This window comes from Schistocerca gregaria, unplaced genomic scaffold (genome assembly GCF_023897955.1).
Source record: "Schistocerca gregaria isolate iqSchGreg1 unplaced genomic scaffold, iqSchGreg1.2 ptg000077l, whole genome shotgun sequence".
Classification (NCBI taxonomy): Eukaryota; Metazoa; Arthropoda; class Insecta; order Orthoptera; family Acrididae; genus Schistocerca; species Schistocerca gregaria.
Window position 1 is genome coordinate 15962374 of NW_026061710.1, and position 18996 is coordinate 15981369.

Consider the following 18996-nt stretch of genomic DNA (forward strand, 5'->3'; position numbering starts at 1 on the left):
TTTAACCATATGGTCCTTTCGTACTAATATGGGTTAACAATCTTAGGATAGAAACCGACCTGGCTCACGCCGGTCTGAACTCAGATCATGTAAGAATTTAAAGGTCGAACAGACCTAATCATTGGGCTCCTGCACCCAAAATTTTTCTTAATCCAACATCGAGGTCACAATCTGCTTTGTCGATATGAGCTCTCAAAAACAATTACGCTGTTATCCCTAAGGTAACTTAATCTTATGATCATAAATTATGGATCAAAATAACAAACATAAATAAATGATATAATAATGAAGAGTTTATCTATTCTTCATGTCACCCCAACAAAACATCATAATTAAATATAGAAAGACAAACAAAAAACTATATAAAAGTAAAATGTCAAGCTCTATAGGGTCTTCTCGTCCTAAAGAAGAATTTAAGCCTTTTGACTCAAAAGTTAAATTCAAAAATTTATTAAGAGACAGTTGATTTCTCGTCAAGCCATTCATTCCAGCCACTAATTAAGAGACTAATGATTATGCTACCTTTGCACGGTCAAAATACCGCGGCTCTTTAAAAATACGCTCAGTGAGCAGGCCAGACCTCAAAATATAAACAAGAGGACATGTTTTTGATAAACAGGCGGAAATCAATTTTGCCTAGTTCCTTATAATAAGTTCACAAGGTAAAAATTTCATACAAATAAATATACTAATTCTATCATTATTACAAAAATTTTAAACTAAATTAATAATCTTAATAAAAAACCTAAAATATTTATAAAATCAAAATAAAAAATAATGAACTAAAACGTAATCTTAAAGATAGCTGGTTTAAAGCTTACTATTATATTTCTATAAAATAAATTATAGGTTATTAACTTCAAAGCTTATCCCTTAAAGAATAAATAAGTTAATATTTTTACTTAAAAAATTAAATAAAAACAAATAACTTTAAAAAATTAAATTTTTTCTTAAGAAACTAGATATCTTGGGAAACGATTAACATCTCATTTCTATAAATAATTTAATAATAATTATGATACATTAACTATAAATTATTTATAAATCAACCCAAATTGAGACAAGTAAAATAAATACTAAAATTTTGATAAACCCTGATACAAAAGGTACAATAAATAAAATCTACTTAAAAAAATTTAAAATAATATTTCATAAAACACTTACATTACCAATAAACTATAATTTAAAAAATCAATTCTATAAAATATACTAAGACAAAAATACAATAAAATTATTTATATTAAATAATTAAATAAACAAAAAATAAATATAATAAAATAAATAATCAAGATATCCTGATTTGCACAGAAAAATTTTCAGTGTAAATGAAACACTTTACTAATAAGTTATATCTTGAAACTCTTCCTAGATACACTTTCCAGTACATCTACTATGTTACGACTTATCTCATCTAAATTGAAGCTACTTTAAAATATAATAGAATAATCAATAATGAGAGCGACGGGCGATGTGTACACATCTCAGAGCCAATATCAGTTAAATTAAATAAATTAAATTACTATCAAATCCACCTTTATTAACAGTATTTCACTATCAAATCCGTTATAAACAAAAATCTATTGTAACCCACCTCCTCTTAACTATAAGCTGCACCTTGACCTGAAATATTTTATAATTATAAATCTTGAGAATTATAACTCTAAAAAGATTCTCTGATAACGGAGATATACAAACAAATAAATTAAGTAGAGTAAATCGTGTATTATCAATCATGGGGTAGGTTCCTCTGAATGGAATGAGATACCGCCAAATTCTTTGGGTTTTAAGACCTTAACTAATAGTACCCTGGTAAATATAATTAACATTTAAAATAATAAGGTATCTAATCCTAGTTTATTATTTAAATTTCACAGATTCATAAAAAGGGCCACAAATAAATTTTAACATTTCACCTTACAAATTTATATATCAACCCTAATAATATAAACAACTGTTTTAACCAATAATATTCACTTGTATCAATCGTATAACCGCGGCTGCTGGCACGAATTATGCCGATACTAAATCAATTGCTAAATCCAAAATCACTTGATAATTAAATCAAATTACTGCAAAAAGAACATTTAGTCTTACAAAACTTACATATAATACAAAGAAAAAGTGAATAAACAAGCAAGAATAAAACTTTTAAAAATAAAAAATAAGAAAATTTTAAATCTATTAATTCAGGAAAAAATAAAAGATTCAAATATTTAAAGAAAAAAAAAGAAAAAAATCACAAACATTAACAAAAAAAAAAGAAACGCCCCTATGTATGACCACAACAACTTCTCTATTATATATAATTAAAGATTAATATGGAACTTGTATAGCAATAAATGTATTATATTCTTTCTTATTTAATCTTTCTTTTCACTAATAAATAAAGAAAGATTAAATAATATAATAAATATATTTTATACAATTATGTAATTTAATATAATATGTTATTAATATGCATTCTTTTTTTATATTAAGTTAACTTTCATATATATTAGTTAAATAATCTAATTATAGATAATTTACATAATTATATTATTATAATTAATATAATTATCTATATTAATTATAATATTTTATATTTAAATTAATAATTTTATTTATTATATCCAATTATAGTAATATTAAATATTAAATTACATATTATTATATATATTATATTATAATAACCTATTTTAAGCTAAAAACATAAGTAGCTATAATCCTAGGTAAATAATTGCATTAAAATAATCAATTGATAATGGTAAGATGAACTTATAATACTTTAATTTCAATTAAATGTAATATATTAATATAAATTACTTATTATATATATATATATAAAAAATAAAATGAGCAGGATAAATTAATCCTAATTAAACAAAATAATACATAAAAGAATTTCAAAAAAAACTTTCGATTTATATATTAAATAAATGAAGTGCCTGATTAAAGGGTTACCTTGATAGGGTAAATAAAGTAAATAAAATTACCTTCATTAAAATTACATAAGATAGAATTAAACTACCTCCTTTAGTATCAAAAAGTAACGTGCATCATACACCTTAATGTAAAAAGGTAAGCTAAACAAGCTAATGGGTTCATACCCCATTTATAGAGGTATCAATCCTCTCCTTTTTAATGACCAACAACTCTACAAAACTTCTCTTCCTATCAACATTAATGATAGGAACGATCCTGTCCATTTCATCAAATTCCTTATTTGGGGTTTGAATAGGACTTGAGATCAACTTACTTTCATTTATTCCGCTCCTAACAAGAAATAAAATTATAATAATAAATGAATCATCAATTAAATATTTTATTGTCCAAGGAATAGCATCGAATTATTATTATTTTCAATTTTGCTGATTCAAATAAAATATCCAATGGGATGGGAAACAGAATTTATCCCATCAATAATAATTAGATCTAGACTATTATTAAAGATTGGAGCTGCACCTTTCCATTTCTGATTTCCAGAAGTTATAGGAGCATCAAGATGAAATAATTGTTTAACATTAATAACATGACAAAAAATCGCCCCAATAATGGTCTTATCTTATTGTATTCAATTAAGAACTTTTATTTGAACAATTATTATCTTAAGAATTATTATTGGGGCAATAGGAGGTTTAAATCAAACATCCTTACGACAACTTTTAGCATATTCATCAATCAGACATCTAGGTTGAATAATTAGATCATTAACAGTCAGAGAAAACATCTGAGAACTATACTTCATTATTTACTCACTATTAAGATTAATTATAGTTTTATTATTTAAGCAAATAAATTTATTTTTCATAAATCAAATTTATTCAGCCAGAAATATAAAAACCGAAATTAAATTCATAATATTCTTATCTTTATTATCTGTAGGTGGACTACCACCATTCCTAGGATTCTTACCAAAATGAATTGTAATACAATCATTAATAGAAAACAATATAACAACTATTATAACTATTATAGTTCTATTAACTACAATTACACTCTACTACTATATACGTATTAGATTCTCAGCTCTAATTATATCATACACAGAAAATTCGTGATCTATAAAGATAAAGTCCCAAAAATCAAGAATCATTCTTCCTATAACAGTAATAATTTCAACAATAGGATTGATTTCAACATCAACCTTAATTTCATTATACTAAGGACTTAAGTTAATCAAACTAATAACCTTCAAAGTTATAATTAAAAGAATAATCTTTTAGGCCTTAGTAAAATTTTACACCTCTAGAATTGCAGTCTAGAATCATAATTGAATATAAGACCTAAATATGATAAGAGAGAAAACATCTCATTAGTAGATTTACAGTCTACCACCTAAAATTCAGCCATCTTACCGCTAAAATGATTGTTCTCAACAAACCATAAGGACATTGGTACTTTATACTTCATATTTGGAGCATGAGCAGGAATAGTAGGAACATCAATAAGAATACTTATTCGTGCTGAACTTTGCCAACCCGGATCTCTAATTGGGGATGACCAGATTTATAATGTTATTATTACAGCTCACGCATTAGTAATAATTTTCTTTATAGTAATACCTATTATAATTGGTGGATTTGGTAATTGACTTGTTCCACTAATAATTGGTGCACCAGATATAGCATTTCCACGAATAAATAATATAAGTTTTTGATTACTACCACCTTCACTAACCCTTCTTCTTACATCTTCTATAGTAGATAATGGTGCTGGTACAGGATGAACAGTTTACCCTCCTCTAGCAGGAGCTATTGCACACGGGGGTGCATCTGTAGATCTAGCTATTTTTTCACTGCACTTAGCAGGTGTATCATCTATTCTTGGTGCAGTGAATTTCATTACAACAGCAATTAATATACGATCAGAAAGTATAACTTTAGATCAAACACCTTTATTTGTATGATCTGTAGCTATTACAGCATTACTTCTCCTTCTTTCACTTCCAGTTTTAGCAGGAGCTATTACTATATTATTAACAGATCGAAATTTAAATACATCATTCTTTGACCCTGCAGGAGGGGGTGACCCAATTCTATATCAACATCTATTTTGATTCTTTGGAGACCCAGAAGTTTATATTTTAATTCTACCGGGGTTCGGAATTATTTCACATATTGTATGTCAAGAAAGAGGAAAAATTGAATCATTTGGAACATTAGGTATAATTTATGCTATACTATCAATTGGACTAATAGGATTTATTGTATGAGCACATCATATATTTACAGTAGGAGTGGATGTTGACACACGAGCATATTTTACATCAGCAACAATAATTATTGCTGAACCTACAGGAATTAAGGTATTTAGATGATTAGCTACATTATATGGAACTAAATTCAAGTTCAATCCACCATTATTATGAGCTCTAGGATTTATTTTCCAATTTACAATTGGTGGATTAACAGGATTAGTATTAGCAAATTCATCACTTGATATTGTATTACATGATACATATTATGTAGTAGCCCACTTTCATTATGTATTATCTATAGGAGCAGTATTTGCAATTATAGGAGGTGTCATTCAATGATATCCACTATTTACAGGATTAACTATAAATAATACATGATTAAAAATCCAATTTACAATTATATTCATTGGAGTAAATTTAACATTCTTTCCTCAACACTTCCTAGGATTAGCAGGAATACCTCGACGATACTCTGACTACCCAGACGCATATACATCATGAAACGTAGTATCAAGAATTGGGTCTACAATTTCTATTGTAGGAATCATTATATTCATTGTAATTATATGAGAAAGAATGATTACAAACCGAGCAATTATATTTAGAGCTAACATAAGAAGATCAACAGAATGACTACAAAATAACCCTCCTGCAGAACATAGTTACTCAGAATTACCATTAATCTCTAGATTCTAATATGGCAGATTAGTGCAGTAGATTTAAGCTCTACAAATAAAGGTCTGACCTTTTATTAGAAAATATTTATTAATGGCAACATGATCAAATTTATCTCTTCAAGATGGAGCTTCACCATTAATGGAGCAATTATCATTCTTTCATTATCATACTATGGTCGTATTATTATTAATTACAGTAATTGTAGGTTATGCCCTAAGTTATATATTATTTATTGCCTATACTAACCGTAATATACTTCATGGACATTTAATTGAAACAATCTGAACAGCTTTACCAGCAATTACATTAATTTTTATTGCCCTTCCATCATTACGACTATTATATTTACTTGATGATTCAGTAGATGCAATAATTACAATTAAAACCATTGGACGACAATGATATTGAAGATATGAATATTCAGACTTCATAGACGTAGAATTTGACACTTATATAACACCAGAACAAGACCTAGAAAATGATGGATTCCGACTACTAGATGTAGATAACCGAACAATCCTACCAATAAATATAGAAGTACGAGTATTAACAAGAGCATCAGATGTTCTACACTCATGAGCAGTTCCTGCATTAGGGGTTAAAATTGATGCAACGCCAGGTCGGTTAAATCAAGGAACATTCACAATAAATCGACCTGGATTATTCTTTGGACAATGCTCAGAAATCTGTGGAGCAAACCACAGATTTATACCAATTGTAATTGAAAGAACTTCAGTAAATTTATTTATTAAGTGATTATCTAAGATAATTTAAGGAGTTAGTTAAAATAAATAACATTAGGGTGTCAATCTAAAGTAACTAAAAAAAATTAGTACACCTTGAAATTCATCAGATGACTGAAAGTAAGTAATGGTCTCTTAAACCAAATAATAGTAAATTAACGACTACTTCTGATGGGGAAATTATATCCAAATCCCTCAAATATCCCCTCTTATATGATTCTCACTATTCATTATATTTTCAGGTACATTAATCTTGTTTAATCAAATAAACTTCTTCTCATTTAAACCTAACCTTATTAAAAGAGCAGAAAAAGGAACAATTGAAATAAAAAACTTTATTGAAAATGATAACAAATCTATTCTCAACATTTGACCCATCAACTAACATCTTTAATTTATCATTAAATTGAACTAGAACATTTCTAGGACTATTATTAATCCCATCACTATTTTGACTTACACCATCACGAATTAACATTATCTGAAATAAACTAAATTTAACCTTACATAATGAATTTAAAACACTTCTTGGACCAAAATCATTTAATGGAACAACATTCATTTTCATCTCAATTTTTATTATAATATTATTTAACAATTTCATAGGATTATTCCCTTATATTTTTACTAGAACAAGACATTTAGCATTAACATTTGCAATTGCCCTACCTATATGGCTAAGATTTATATTATTTGGATGAATTAACCATACTAATCATATATTTACACACCTTGTACCACAAGGTACACCGCCTGCATTAATATCATTTATAGTACTAATTGAAACAATTAGTAATGTTATTCGACCAGGTACATTAGCAGTACGGTTGGCAGCAAATATAATTGCAGGCCACTTATTATTAACCTTATTAGGAAACACAGGACCATCTATAGCAATAAACTTAATCTCATTACTAATTATTGGACAAATACTTCTATTAATTCTAGAATCAGCAGTAGCAATAATTCAAGCCTGTTTTTTCTCAATTCTAAGAACTCTATATTCTAGAGAAGTATATTAAACCTATGTTAACAACTCACTCAAACCACCCATTCCACTTAGTAGACTATAGACCTTGACCATTAACAGGAGCAATTGGAGCAATAGTCCTAGTATCAGGACTAGCAAAATGATTCCACCTATTTAATATTAACTTATTCATAATTGGATTTGGAATTACCCTACTAACTATAATTCAATGATGACGAGATGTAGTACGAGAAGGAACATATCAAGGATTACATACAGGATTTGTATCAATTGGATTACGATGAGGAATAATTTTATTTATTGCATCAGAGGTATTATTTTTCGTTTCTTTTTTTTGAGCATTCTTTAGAAGAAGATTAGCACCAACAATTGAACTAGGAATACTATGACCTCCAATAGGAATTCAACCCTTTAACCCTATACAAATTCCATTACTTAATACAGCTATTCTTTTAGCATCAGGAGTAACAGTAACATGAGCACATCATAGTTTAATGGAATCTAATCATACTCAAGCACTACAAGGATTATTCTTCACAGTGTTATTAGGACTATACTTTACAATACTTCAAGCATATGAATATTGAGAAGCACCTTTTACCATTGCAGATGCAGTTTATGGATCAACATTCTTTGTTGCAACAGGATTCCATGGTTTACACGTAATTATTGGAACAATCTTTTTATCAACATGTCTACTTCGACACTCAATAAATCAATTTTCACCAAGACATCACTTTGGATTTGAAGCAGCAGCATGATACTGACACTTCGTAGACGTAGTATGATTATTCTTATATATCTCTATTTATTGATGAGGTAGATAATTGTTTTTCTAGTATAAATAGTACATTTGACTTCCAATCAGAAAGCTTGATATAAATCAAGAAAAACAATTCTAATTCTATCAACAAGAGTTTTCATTAGATTTATTATTCCAATAATTGTTATAATCCTGGCAACAACACTATCAAAAAAATTAATTAATGATCGAGAAAAAAGATCACCATTTGAATGTGGGTTTGATCCAAAAAGATCAGCACGAATACCATTCTCAATACGATTCTTCCTAATCGCAGTAATCTTTTTAATTTTTGATGTAGAAATTGCACTAATTCTACCAATTGTAATTATTTTTAAAACTTCAGACATTATAATCTGAACAGTATCAACAATATTTTTTATTCTAGTTCTATTAGGAGGACTATACCATGAATGAAACCAAGGAGCATTACAATGAGCAGAATAAAGGGTTGTAGTTAAATATAACATTTGGGTTGCATTCAAAAAGTATTGATATTATCAATCAACCTTAAATAGAATAAGAAGCGAAATATTGCAGTCAGTTTCGACCTGGAAGATTGGTATGTACTACCCTTATTCTTATTAATTGAAGCCAAAAAGAGGCGTATTACTGTTAATAATATAATTGAACTATAATAGTTCCAATTAAGGAAATGTAAAGCCAATATGAAAGCTGCTAACTTTTTATATTAGCGGTTAAACTCCGTTAACATTTCTAAAATTTATATAGTTTAAATAAAACATTACATTTTCACTGTAAAAATAATATATCTATATTTATAAATACTTAAAAGTAAAAATACTTCCTTAACATCTTCAGTGTCACGCTCTAATTATAAGCTATTTAAGTAAACGAAAAACAATATTACCAAAATAAATATTCAAAAAATAAAAGTTAAAAGATAAATCTTGAAATTAGAATCATATCAACCTTGAATATAACCAATTAAATAAATAAATAATCTATATAAACCTTGACCACCAAGTAATTCACCTCAACCATAATCAAATGACTTAGATGAATAATAACCTATTTTTAAAGGAATATATCTAATAAACTTAGTTGAAAGAAAAGGTATAAATCATATAGAACCAGCAAATCTAACAAAAGAAAGTATACTTAAAGAAAATAAATTATGAGAAAAATCAAAATTAGAAATAAGATAACCTAAATAAGCACCTAAAATAACAACTGTAATAGTTAAAAACTTTAAATAATAAGGTAAAGCAATCACATGAGGAATAGGAAAAATTAATCAAGATAAAAGACTACCACCAAAAACAGCAACAAACAATAGACCAATTATTCCAAATGAAATATAATAACCCTTATCATCAAAAGAAAATCCAGAATAAAAATTATTATCACCAGATATTGAATAATAAAACAAACGAAAAGAATAAGAAGCAGTTAAACCAGTAGAAAAAAAATAAAGAAAAAAATTAAACAATTAATTCATCTTAAACAAACCATCTCAAGAATTAAATCCTTTGAATAAAATCCCGCTAAAAAAGGTATTCCACACAAAGATAAACTAGAAACATTAAAACAAACTGAAGTTAAAGGTATGAAATTAACAATTGATCCTATAAAACGTATATCCTGAGAATCCTTCAAATTATGAATTATTGAACCTGCACATATAAATAATAATGCCTTAAATAAAGCATGAGCCAATAAATGAAAAAATGCAAGCTTTGGATAACCTATAGCCAAAATTCTTATTATTAAACCAAGTTGTCTTAAAGTAGAAAGAGCAATAATCTTCTTTAAATCAAACTCAAAATTAGCGCCCAATCCAGCCATAAATATAGTTATACAACCAATTAAAAGTAAAAATCAACCACAATTATAAGTATCCAATATTGGTCTAAAACGAATTAATAAATAAACACCAGCAGTAACAAGTTTAGAAGAATGTACTAAAGCAGAAACAGGAGTAGGAGCTGCTATAGCAGCAGGAAGTCATGAAGAGAAAGGAATCTGAGCTCTCTTAGTTATAGCTGCTAAAACAATTAATATAGTAATGAGCTTTATTTGAAAAGAATTAGAAATAAAATCATAATAATAAATATAATTTCAACCACCAAAATTTGACATTCATGCAATAGAAATTAAAATAGCAACATCACCAATACGATTAGAAAGTGCAGTTAATATACCAGCACTATAAGATTTTACATTTTGATAATAAATAACTAAACAATAAGAAACTAAACCTAAACCATCTCAACCTAATAAAATTCTAATTAAATTAGGACTAATAATTAAAAAACCTATAGAAAGAATAAATATTAAAACAATAATAATAAAACGATTTATATTCTTTTCACCAGATATATAATCCTCTCTATAATAAATAACCAAAGAAGAAATATATATAACAAAAGATATAAAAATAAGAGATATTCAATCCAAAATTAAAGTTATAACAACTATAGAACCATTTAAATTGAAAAGCTCTCACTCAACAAAAACTCTATAATCAATTATTAAATAATAAATACCTAAAATAAAAATTATAGTTCTCGAAATAAACAAAGAAAAAAACTCAAAGAACAAATAGAAAATAAATTCACGGCCTAAGATGAAAAACTTCATATCATTGATTCCACAAAACAATATTTTTAATTAAAATACTTAAGCAAACTAAACAAAGAAATATTCACCCTTTAAACAGAGAATATTTAAAGGCAATCAATGTAAAAGTAAAAGATGATATTCACGAAAATAACCAAGAGAACAAGTATAAACACCAGAATAATAATTCCCATGCTGAGAATAAGAATATATATACAAAGTATAAACAGCTCTAAAAAAAGATAAAAAAATCAAAGCAAAGAATCTAAAAGAATATCAAGATATAATTCTATTTAATAATCTAATTTCACCTACCAAATTTAAAGAAGGAGGAGCAGCCATATTTGATGATCTTAAAAGAAATCATCATAAAGCCATTCTTGGCATCAAATTAATTATACCCTTGTTAAATAATAATCTTCGTCTACCTAAACGTTCATAAATAATATTAGATAAACAAAATAAACCAGAAGAACATAAACCATGACCAACCATTAGAGAAAGAGAACCTACACAACCTCATCAATTCATAGTCATCAATCCACCAATAACCATTCTTATATGAGCAACAGAAGAATATGCAATTAAAGACTTTAAATCAACCTGACGAAAACAAATAAATCTTACAATAACACCCCCAGATAAACCTAAAGACAATCAAAAATAATTAAACTTTAAACCCAAATAAGAAATAACCTTTATATCACGAAAAATACCATAACCACCTAACTTTAATAAAACACCAGCAAGAATTATTCTACCTGAAATAGGGGCCTCTACATGAGCCTTAGGAAGTCATAAATGAACCAAAAACATAGGTATCTTAACTAAAAAAGCCAAAATTATAAATACATAAAACATAAAATAATAAGAACCAAAATCAACCAATAAAGGAAAATATAAAGTATTAGAAAAATCATAAACCTTAAATAAAACTAATAATAAAGGTAATCTAGCAACCAAAGTATAAAAAATTAAATAAACACCAGCCTGCAAACGCTCAGGTTGATAACCCCAACCCAAAATTAAAAGTGAAGTAGGAACTAATCTAACCTCAAAAAAAATATAAAAAGAAAGAAGACTTAATCTAGCAAATGAACAATAAAGCATAATTATTAAAATCAAAACCATAAAAACAAAAAAATTAGAATGATATGAACTTAAATAAACTGAACCTCTAGCAGTGATTATTAAAGAACAAATCCAAAAACTAAGTAAAATTAAACTAAAAGAAAAATAATCAATACCAAAATAATATCTAATTATATTCAAATCAGCATATGAATAAACACAAATTATAAAAACAAAACCCGACAGAAACATTAAAGAATGAACCAACCATCAACAATTATTTAATAAACAAAGAGGGATCAAAAAAATAGTTATAAATAAATACTTTAACATAAAGATAAACCAAAAGAATTAAAAAAATCATTACCATGAGAACGAATTATTGAAAATAAAATAGAAAGACCTAAAGCACCCTCACAAACAGAAAAAACTAAAAAAATAACAGGAAAAAAATAATCATAATCAAACTCAATAAGAAAAACAATAACTAACATAAATAAAGAAAGAACAATATATTCTAATCTCAAAAGAACCATTAATAAATGTTTACGTTTAGAAGAAAAAACATAAACACCAGCAAAATAAATCAATAAAGAAGTAAAAATAGAGAATATAAACATTAGTTTTAATAGTTTAAAAAAAACTCCGGTCTTGTAAACCGGAAATAAGTCCAGCCCCCACTTTTAAAACTTCAGAGGTGGAAAAGCTTCCATCATCGGTCCCCAAAACCGGTATTTTAAATAAACTAACCCCTGAAATGATCAAAATAATAATTATATCATTATCAAATGTAATAAATATTAATTTTATTAAATTAAGACACCCAATATCAATAATGCTTTTTATTATCCTTCAAACCTTCCTAGTTGGATTAATAACAGGAACAATAATAGAAAGATATTGATTATCATATATTTTATTTTTAACATTTCTTGGTGGTATACTAGTATTATTTATTTACATTACAAGAATTGCATCAAACGAAATATTTCAGCCTAAATCAATCACTATAATTATTACATTAATAATGTGAGTATTTATCATATTAATATTAATTATTCTAGATATATCTATATTTATAGACTTTTTCAAAAACACCGAAACTATAAATATTGATAATTCAATCAATTATCAAGAAATAACAATATCTTTAGAAAAATAATATAATAGACCAACATTCATTATTACAATAATAATAATAATTTATTTATTTTTAGCACTACTAGCAGTTGTTAAAATCACCAATATTAATCAGGGACCTATTCGTAAAATAAGATAATTACTAATGAATAAACCCTTACGATTAAGACATCCTTTAATTAAAATTATTAATAACTCTTTAATTGACTTACCTGCCCCAGCAAATATTTCATTTTGATGAAATTTTGGATCCCTATTAGGGTTATGTTTGGTAATTCAAATCGTAACTGGACTATTTTTAGCTATACATTATACATCAAATATTGAAATAGCATTCAGTAGTGTAGTACACATCTGCCGAGACGTAAATAATGGTTGAATTATCCGAACCTTACACGCAAATGGAGCATCTATATTTTTTATTTGTATTTACTTACATGTAGGACGGGGAATTTACTATGGATCTTATATATATATACATACCTGAATAATTGGTACAGTGATTTTATTTTTAGTTATAGCAACTGCATTTATAGGATATGTCTTACCCTGAGGCCAAATATCTTTTTGAGGTGCAACAGTAATTACTAATTTATTATCAGCAATCCCATACTTAGGAACAGATTTAGTCCAATGAGTATGAGGAGGATTCGCTGTTGATAATGCAACATTAAATCGATTCTTCACATTCCATTTTGTATTACCATTTATTATTGCTGCTATAGCAGCAATTCATTTATTTTTTCTTCACCAAACAGGATCTAATAATCCTCTTGGACTAAATGGAGATATTGAAAAAATTCCATTCCATCCATACTTTACCTTTAAGGATTCTATTACATTTGTAATAATAACATCATTATTAATTATACTATGTTTAATTAATCCTTACCTATTAGGAGATGCAGATAACTTTTTACCTGCCAACCCATTAGTAACACCAGTTCACATTCAACCAGAATGTTATTTCCTATTTGCATATGCAATTCTACGATCTATCCCTAATAAGTTAGGAGGTGTTATTGCATTATTTTTATCAATTAGAATCTTAATAATTTTACCATTTTATAATAAAACACCATTCCGAGGCATTCAATTTTACCCTATTAATCAAATTTTATTCTGAATTATAGTAGTTGTTGTATGCTTACTAACGTGAATTGGTAAACGACCTGTTGAAGAACCTTATATTATAACAGGTCAAATCTTAACAATTATTTACTTCACATATTTCTTAATTAATGTCCATGTCGCAAACGCATGAGATAAATTAATTAAGGAATAAAGTTAATTAGCTTAGGAAAAGCATATGTTTTGAAAACATAAAATTAGAAGTTTAACTCTTCTATTAACTTTTCTCAAAAAAATACAATAAAATTATTCATATTAAATAATTAAATAAACAAAAAATAAATATAATAAAATAAATAATCAAGATATCCTGATTTGCACAGAAATATTGTTTTATGTTGTACTAGATTAGGTGCTTATACTGTTATAATTGCTGGTTGATCTTCTAATTCAAATTATTCATTATTAGGTTCTCTTCGTTCTGTTGCTCAAACAATTTCTTATGAAGTTAGTTTAGCTTTAATTTTATTGTCTTTAATTATTTTAATTGGTAGTTTTAATATGTTTGATTTTATAAACTATCAGCTTTATTGTTGATTTATTATTATTTCTTTTCCTTTAGCTTTAGCTTGTTTTGCTTCTTGCTTAGCTGAAACTAATCGTACTCCTTTTGATTTTGCTGAAGGGGAATCTGAGTTAGTTTCAGGATTTAATATTGAGTATGGTGCAGGTGGTTTTAATTTAATTTTTTTAGCTGAATATACTAGAATTGTCTTCATAAGAATGTTATTGGCTTTAATTTTTTTGGGCGGTGATTTTTATTCTTTTATATTTTTTATTAAGCTTGCTATTATATCTTTTGGTTTTATTTGGGTTCGTGGAACATTACCACGGTTCCGTTATGATAAATTAATGTACTTAGCTTGAAAAAGTTTTTTACCTTTATCTTTGAATTTTTTTATTTTCTTTGTTGGTTTAAAGATTTTATTTATCTCATTTGTTTAGTGAAATTTTTTGAGAAAAGTTAATAGAAGAGTTAAACTTCTAATTTTATGTTTTCAAAACATATGCTTTTCCTAAGCTAATTAACTTTATTCCTTAATTAATTTATCTCATGCATTTGCGACATGGACATTAATTAAGAAATATGTGAAGTAAATAATTGTTCAGATTTGACCTGTTATAATATAAGGTTCTTCAACAGGTCGTTTACCAATTCACGTTAGTAAGCATACAACAACTACTATAATTCAGAATAAAATTTGATTAATAGGGTAAAATTGAATGCCTCGGAATGGTGTTTTATTATAAAATGGTAAAATTATTAAGATTCTAATTGATAAAAATAATGCAATAACACCTCCTAACTTATTAGGGATAGATCGTAGAATTGCATATGCAAATAGGAAATATCATTCTGGTTGAATGTGAACTGGTGTTACTAATGGGTTGGCAGGTACAAAGTTATCTGCATCTCCTAATAGGTAAGGATTAATTAAACATAGTATAATTAATAATGATGTTATTATTACAAATGTAATAGAATCCTTAAAGGTAAAGTATGGATGGAATGGAATTTTTTCAATATCTCCATTTAGTCCAAGAGGATTATTAGATCCTGTTTGGTGAAGAAAAAATAAATGAATTGCTGCTATAGCAGCAATAATAAATGGTAATACAAAATGGAATGTGAAGAATCGATTTAATGTTGCATTATCAACAGCGAATCCTCCTCATACTCATTGGACTAAATCTGTTCCTAAGTATGGGATTGCTGATAATAAATTAGTAATTACTGTTGCACCTCAAAAAGATATTTGGCCTCAGGGTAAGACATATCCTATAAATGCAGTTGCTATAACTAAAAATAAAATCACTGTACCAATTATTCAGGTATGTATATATATATAAGATCCATAGTAAATTCCCCGTCCTACATGTAAGTAAATACAAATAAAAAATATAGATGCTCCATTTGCGTGTAAGGTTCGGATAATTCAACCATTATTTACGTCTCGGCAGATGTGTACTACACTACTGAATGCTATTTCAATATTTGATGTATAATGTATAGCTAAAAATAGTCCAGTTACGATTTGAATTACCAAACATAACCCTAATAGGGATCCAAAATTTCATCAAAATGAAATATTTGTTGGGGCAGGTAAGTCAATTAAAGAGTTATTAATAATTTTAATTAAAGGATGTCTTAATCGTAAGGGTTTATTCATTAGTAATTATCTTATTTTACGAATAGGTCCCTGATTAATATTGGTGATTTTAACAACTGCTAGTAGTGCTAAAAATAAATGAATTATTATTATTATTGTAATAATGAATGTTGGTCTATTATATAATTTTTCTAAAGATATTGTTATTTCTTGATAATTGATTGAATTATCAATATTTATAGTTTCGGTGTTTTTGAAAAAGTCTATAAATATAGATATATCTAGAATAATTAATATTAATATGATAAATACTCACATTATTAATGTAATAATTATAGTGATTGATTTAGGCTGAAATATTTCGTTTGATGCAATTCTTGTAATGTAAATAAATAATACTAGTATACCACCAAGAAATGTTAAAAATAAAATATATGATAATCAATATCTTTCTGTTATTGTTCCTGTTATTAATCCAACTAGGAAGGTTTGAAGGATAATAAAAAGCATTATTGATATTGGGTGTCTTAATTTAATAAAATTAATATTTATTACATTTGATAATGATATAATTATTATTTTGATCATTTCAGGGGTTAGTTTATTTAAAATACCGGTTTTGGGGACCGATGATGGAAGCTTTTCCACCTCTGAAGTTTTAAAAGTGGGGGCTGGACTTATTTCCGGTTTACAAGACCGGCGTTTTTTTTAAACTATTAAAACTAATGTTTATATTCTCTATTTTTACTTCTTTATTGATTTATTTTGCTGGTGTTTATGTTTTTTCTTCTAAATGTAAACATTTATTAATGGTTCTTTTGAGATTAGAATATATTGTTCTTTCTTTATTTATGTTAGTTATTGTTTTTCTTATTGAGTTTGATTATGATTATTTTTTTCCTGTTATTTTTTTAGTTTTTTCTGTTTGTGAGGGTGCTTTAGGTCTTTCTATTTTAGTTTCAATAATTCGTTCTCATGGTAATGATTTTTTTAATTCTTTTGGTTTATCTTTATGTTAAAGTATTTATTTATAACTATTTTTTTGATCCCTCTTTGTTTATTAAATAATTGTTGATGGTTGGTTCATTCTTTAATGTTTCTGTCGGGTTTTGTTTTTATAATTTGTGTTTATTCATATGCTGATTTGAATATAATTAGATATTATTTTGGTATTGATTATTTTTCTTTTAGTTTAATTTTACTTAATTTTTGGATTTGTTCTTTAATAATCACTGCTAGAGGTTCAGTTTATTTAAGTTCATATCATTCTAATTTTTTTGTTTTTATGGTTTTGATTTTAATAATTATGCTTTATTGTTCATTTGCTAGATTAAGTCTTCTTTCTTTTTATATTTTTTTTGAGGCTAGATTAGTTCCTACTTTACTTTTAATTTTGGGTTGGGGTTATCAACCTGAGCGTTTGCAGGCTGATGTTTATTTAATTTTTTATACTTTGGTTGCTAGATTACCTTTATTACTAGTTTTAATTAAGGTTTATGATTTTTCTAATACTTTATATTTTCCTTTATTGGTTGATTTTGGTTCTTATTATTTTATGTTTTATGTATTTATAATTTTGGCTTTTTTAGTTAAGATACCTATGTTTTTGGTTCATTTATGACTTCCTAAGGCTCATGTAGAGGCCCCTATTTCAGGTAGAATAATTCTTGCTGGTGTTTTATTAAAGTTAGGTGGTTATGGTATTTTTCGTGTTATAAAGGTTATTTCTTATTTGGGTTTAAAGTTTAATTATTTTTGATTGTCTTTAGGTTTATCTGGGGGTGTTATTGTAAGATTTATTTGTTTTCGTCAGGTTGATTTAAAGTCTTTAATTGCATATTCTTCTGTTGCTCATATAAGAATGGTTATTGGTGGATTGATGACTATGAATTGATGAGGTTGTGTAGGTTCTCTTTCTCTAATGGTTGGTCATGGTTTATGTTCTTCTGTTTTATTTTGTTTATCTAATATTATTTATGAACGTTTAGGTAGACGAAGATTATTAATTAACAAGGGTATAATTAATTTGATGCCAAGAATGGCTTTATGACGATTTCTTTTAAGATCATCAAATATGGCTGCTCCTCCTTCTTTAAATTTGGTAGGTGAAATTAGATTATTAAATAGAATTATATCTTGATCTTCTTTTAGATTCTTTGCTTTGATTTTTTTATCTTTTTTTAGAGCTGTTTATGCTTTGTATATATATTCTTATTCTCAGCATGGGAATTATTATTCTGGTGTTTATACTTGTTCTCTTGGTTATTTTCGTGAATATCATCTTTTACTTTTACATTGATTGCCTTTAAATATTCTCTGTTTAAAGGGTGAATATTTCTTTATTTAGTTTGCTTAAGTATTTTAATTAAAAATATTGTTTTGTGGAATCAATGATATGAAGTTTTTCATCTTAGGCCGTGAATTTATTTTCTATTTGTTCTTTGAGTTTTTTTCTTTGTTTATTTCGAGAACTATAATTTTTATTTTAGGTATTTATTATTTAATAATTGATTATAGAGTTTTTGTTGAGTGAGAGCTTTTCAATTTAAATGGTTCTATAGTTGTTATAA

At 26.6% G+C, this 18996-nt stretch overlaps 1 protein-coding gene and 2 long non-coding RNA genes across 6 annotated transcripts in view; 2 read left to right on the top strand and 1 right to left on the bottom strand.

The window, feature by feature from the left end:
* The window catches only part of LOC126301646 (uncharacterized), a 27321-nt gene extending 20693 nt beyond the window's left edge, over window positions 1-6628 (top strand). The window contains exon 2 of the long non-coding RNA XR_007553078.1: window positions 6060-6628. This is a non-coding gene — a long non-coding RNA (uncharacterized LOC126301646). The remainder of the gene's footprint in view (window positions 1-6059) is intronic.
* Window positions 1-10408, bottom strand: part of LOC126301630 (NADH-ubiquinone oxidoreductase chain 5-like) — a 16705-nt gene extending 6297 nt beyond the window's left edge. Inside the window, exon 1 of the mRNA XM_049991708.1 lies at window positions 10028-10408. Within this exon, the coding sequence (XP_049847665.1) occupies window positions 10028-10199 (172 nt within the window). The 5' untranslated portion in view covers window positions 10200-10408. The remainder of the gene's footprint in view (window positions 1-10027) is intronic.
* LOC126301642 (uncharacterized) overlaps window positions 1-18996 on the top strand; it is a 114143-nt gene that overhangs the window by 43637 nt on the left and 51510 nt on the right. The window lies entirely within an intron of this gene.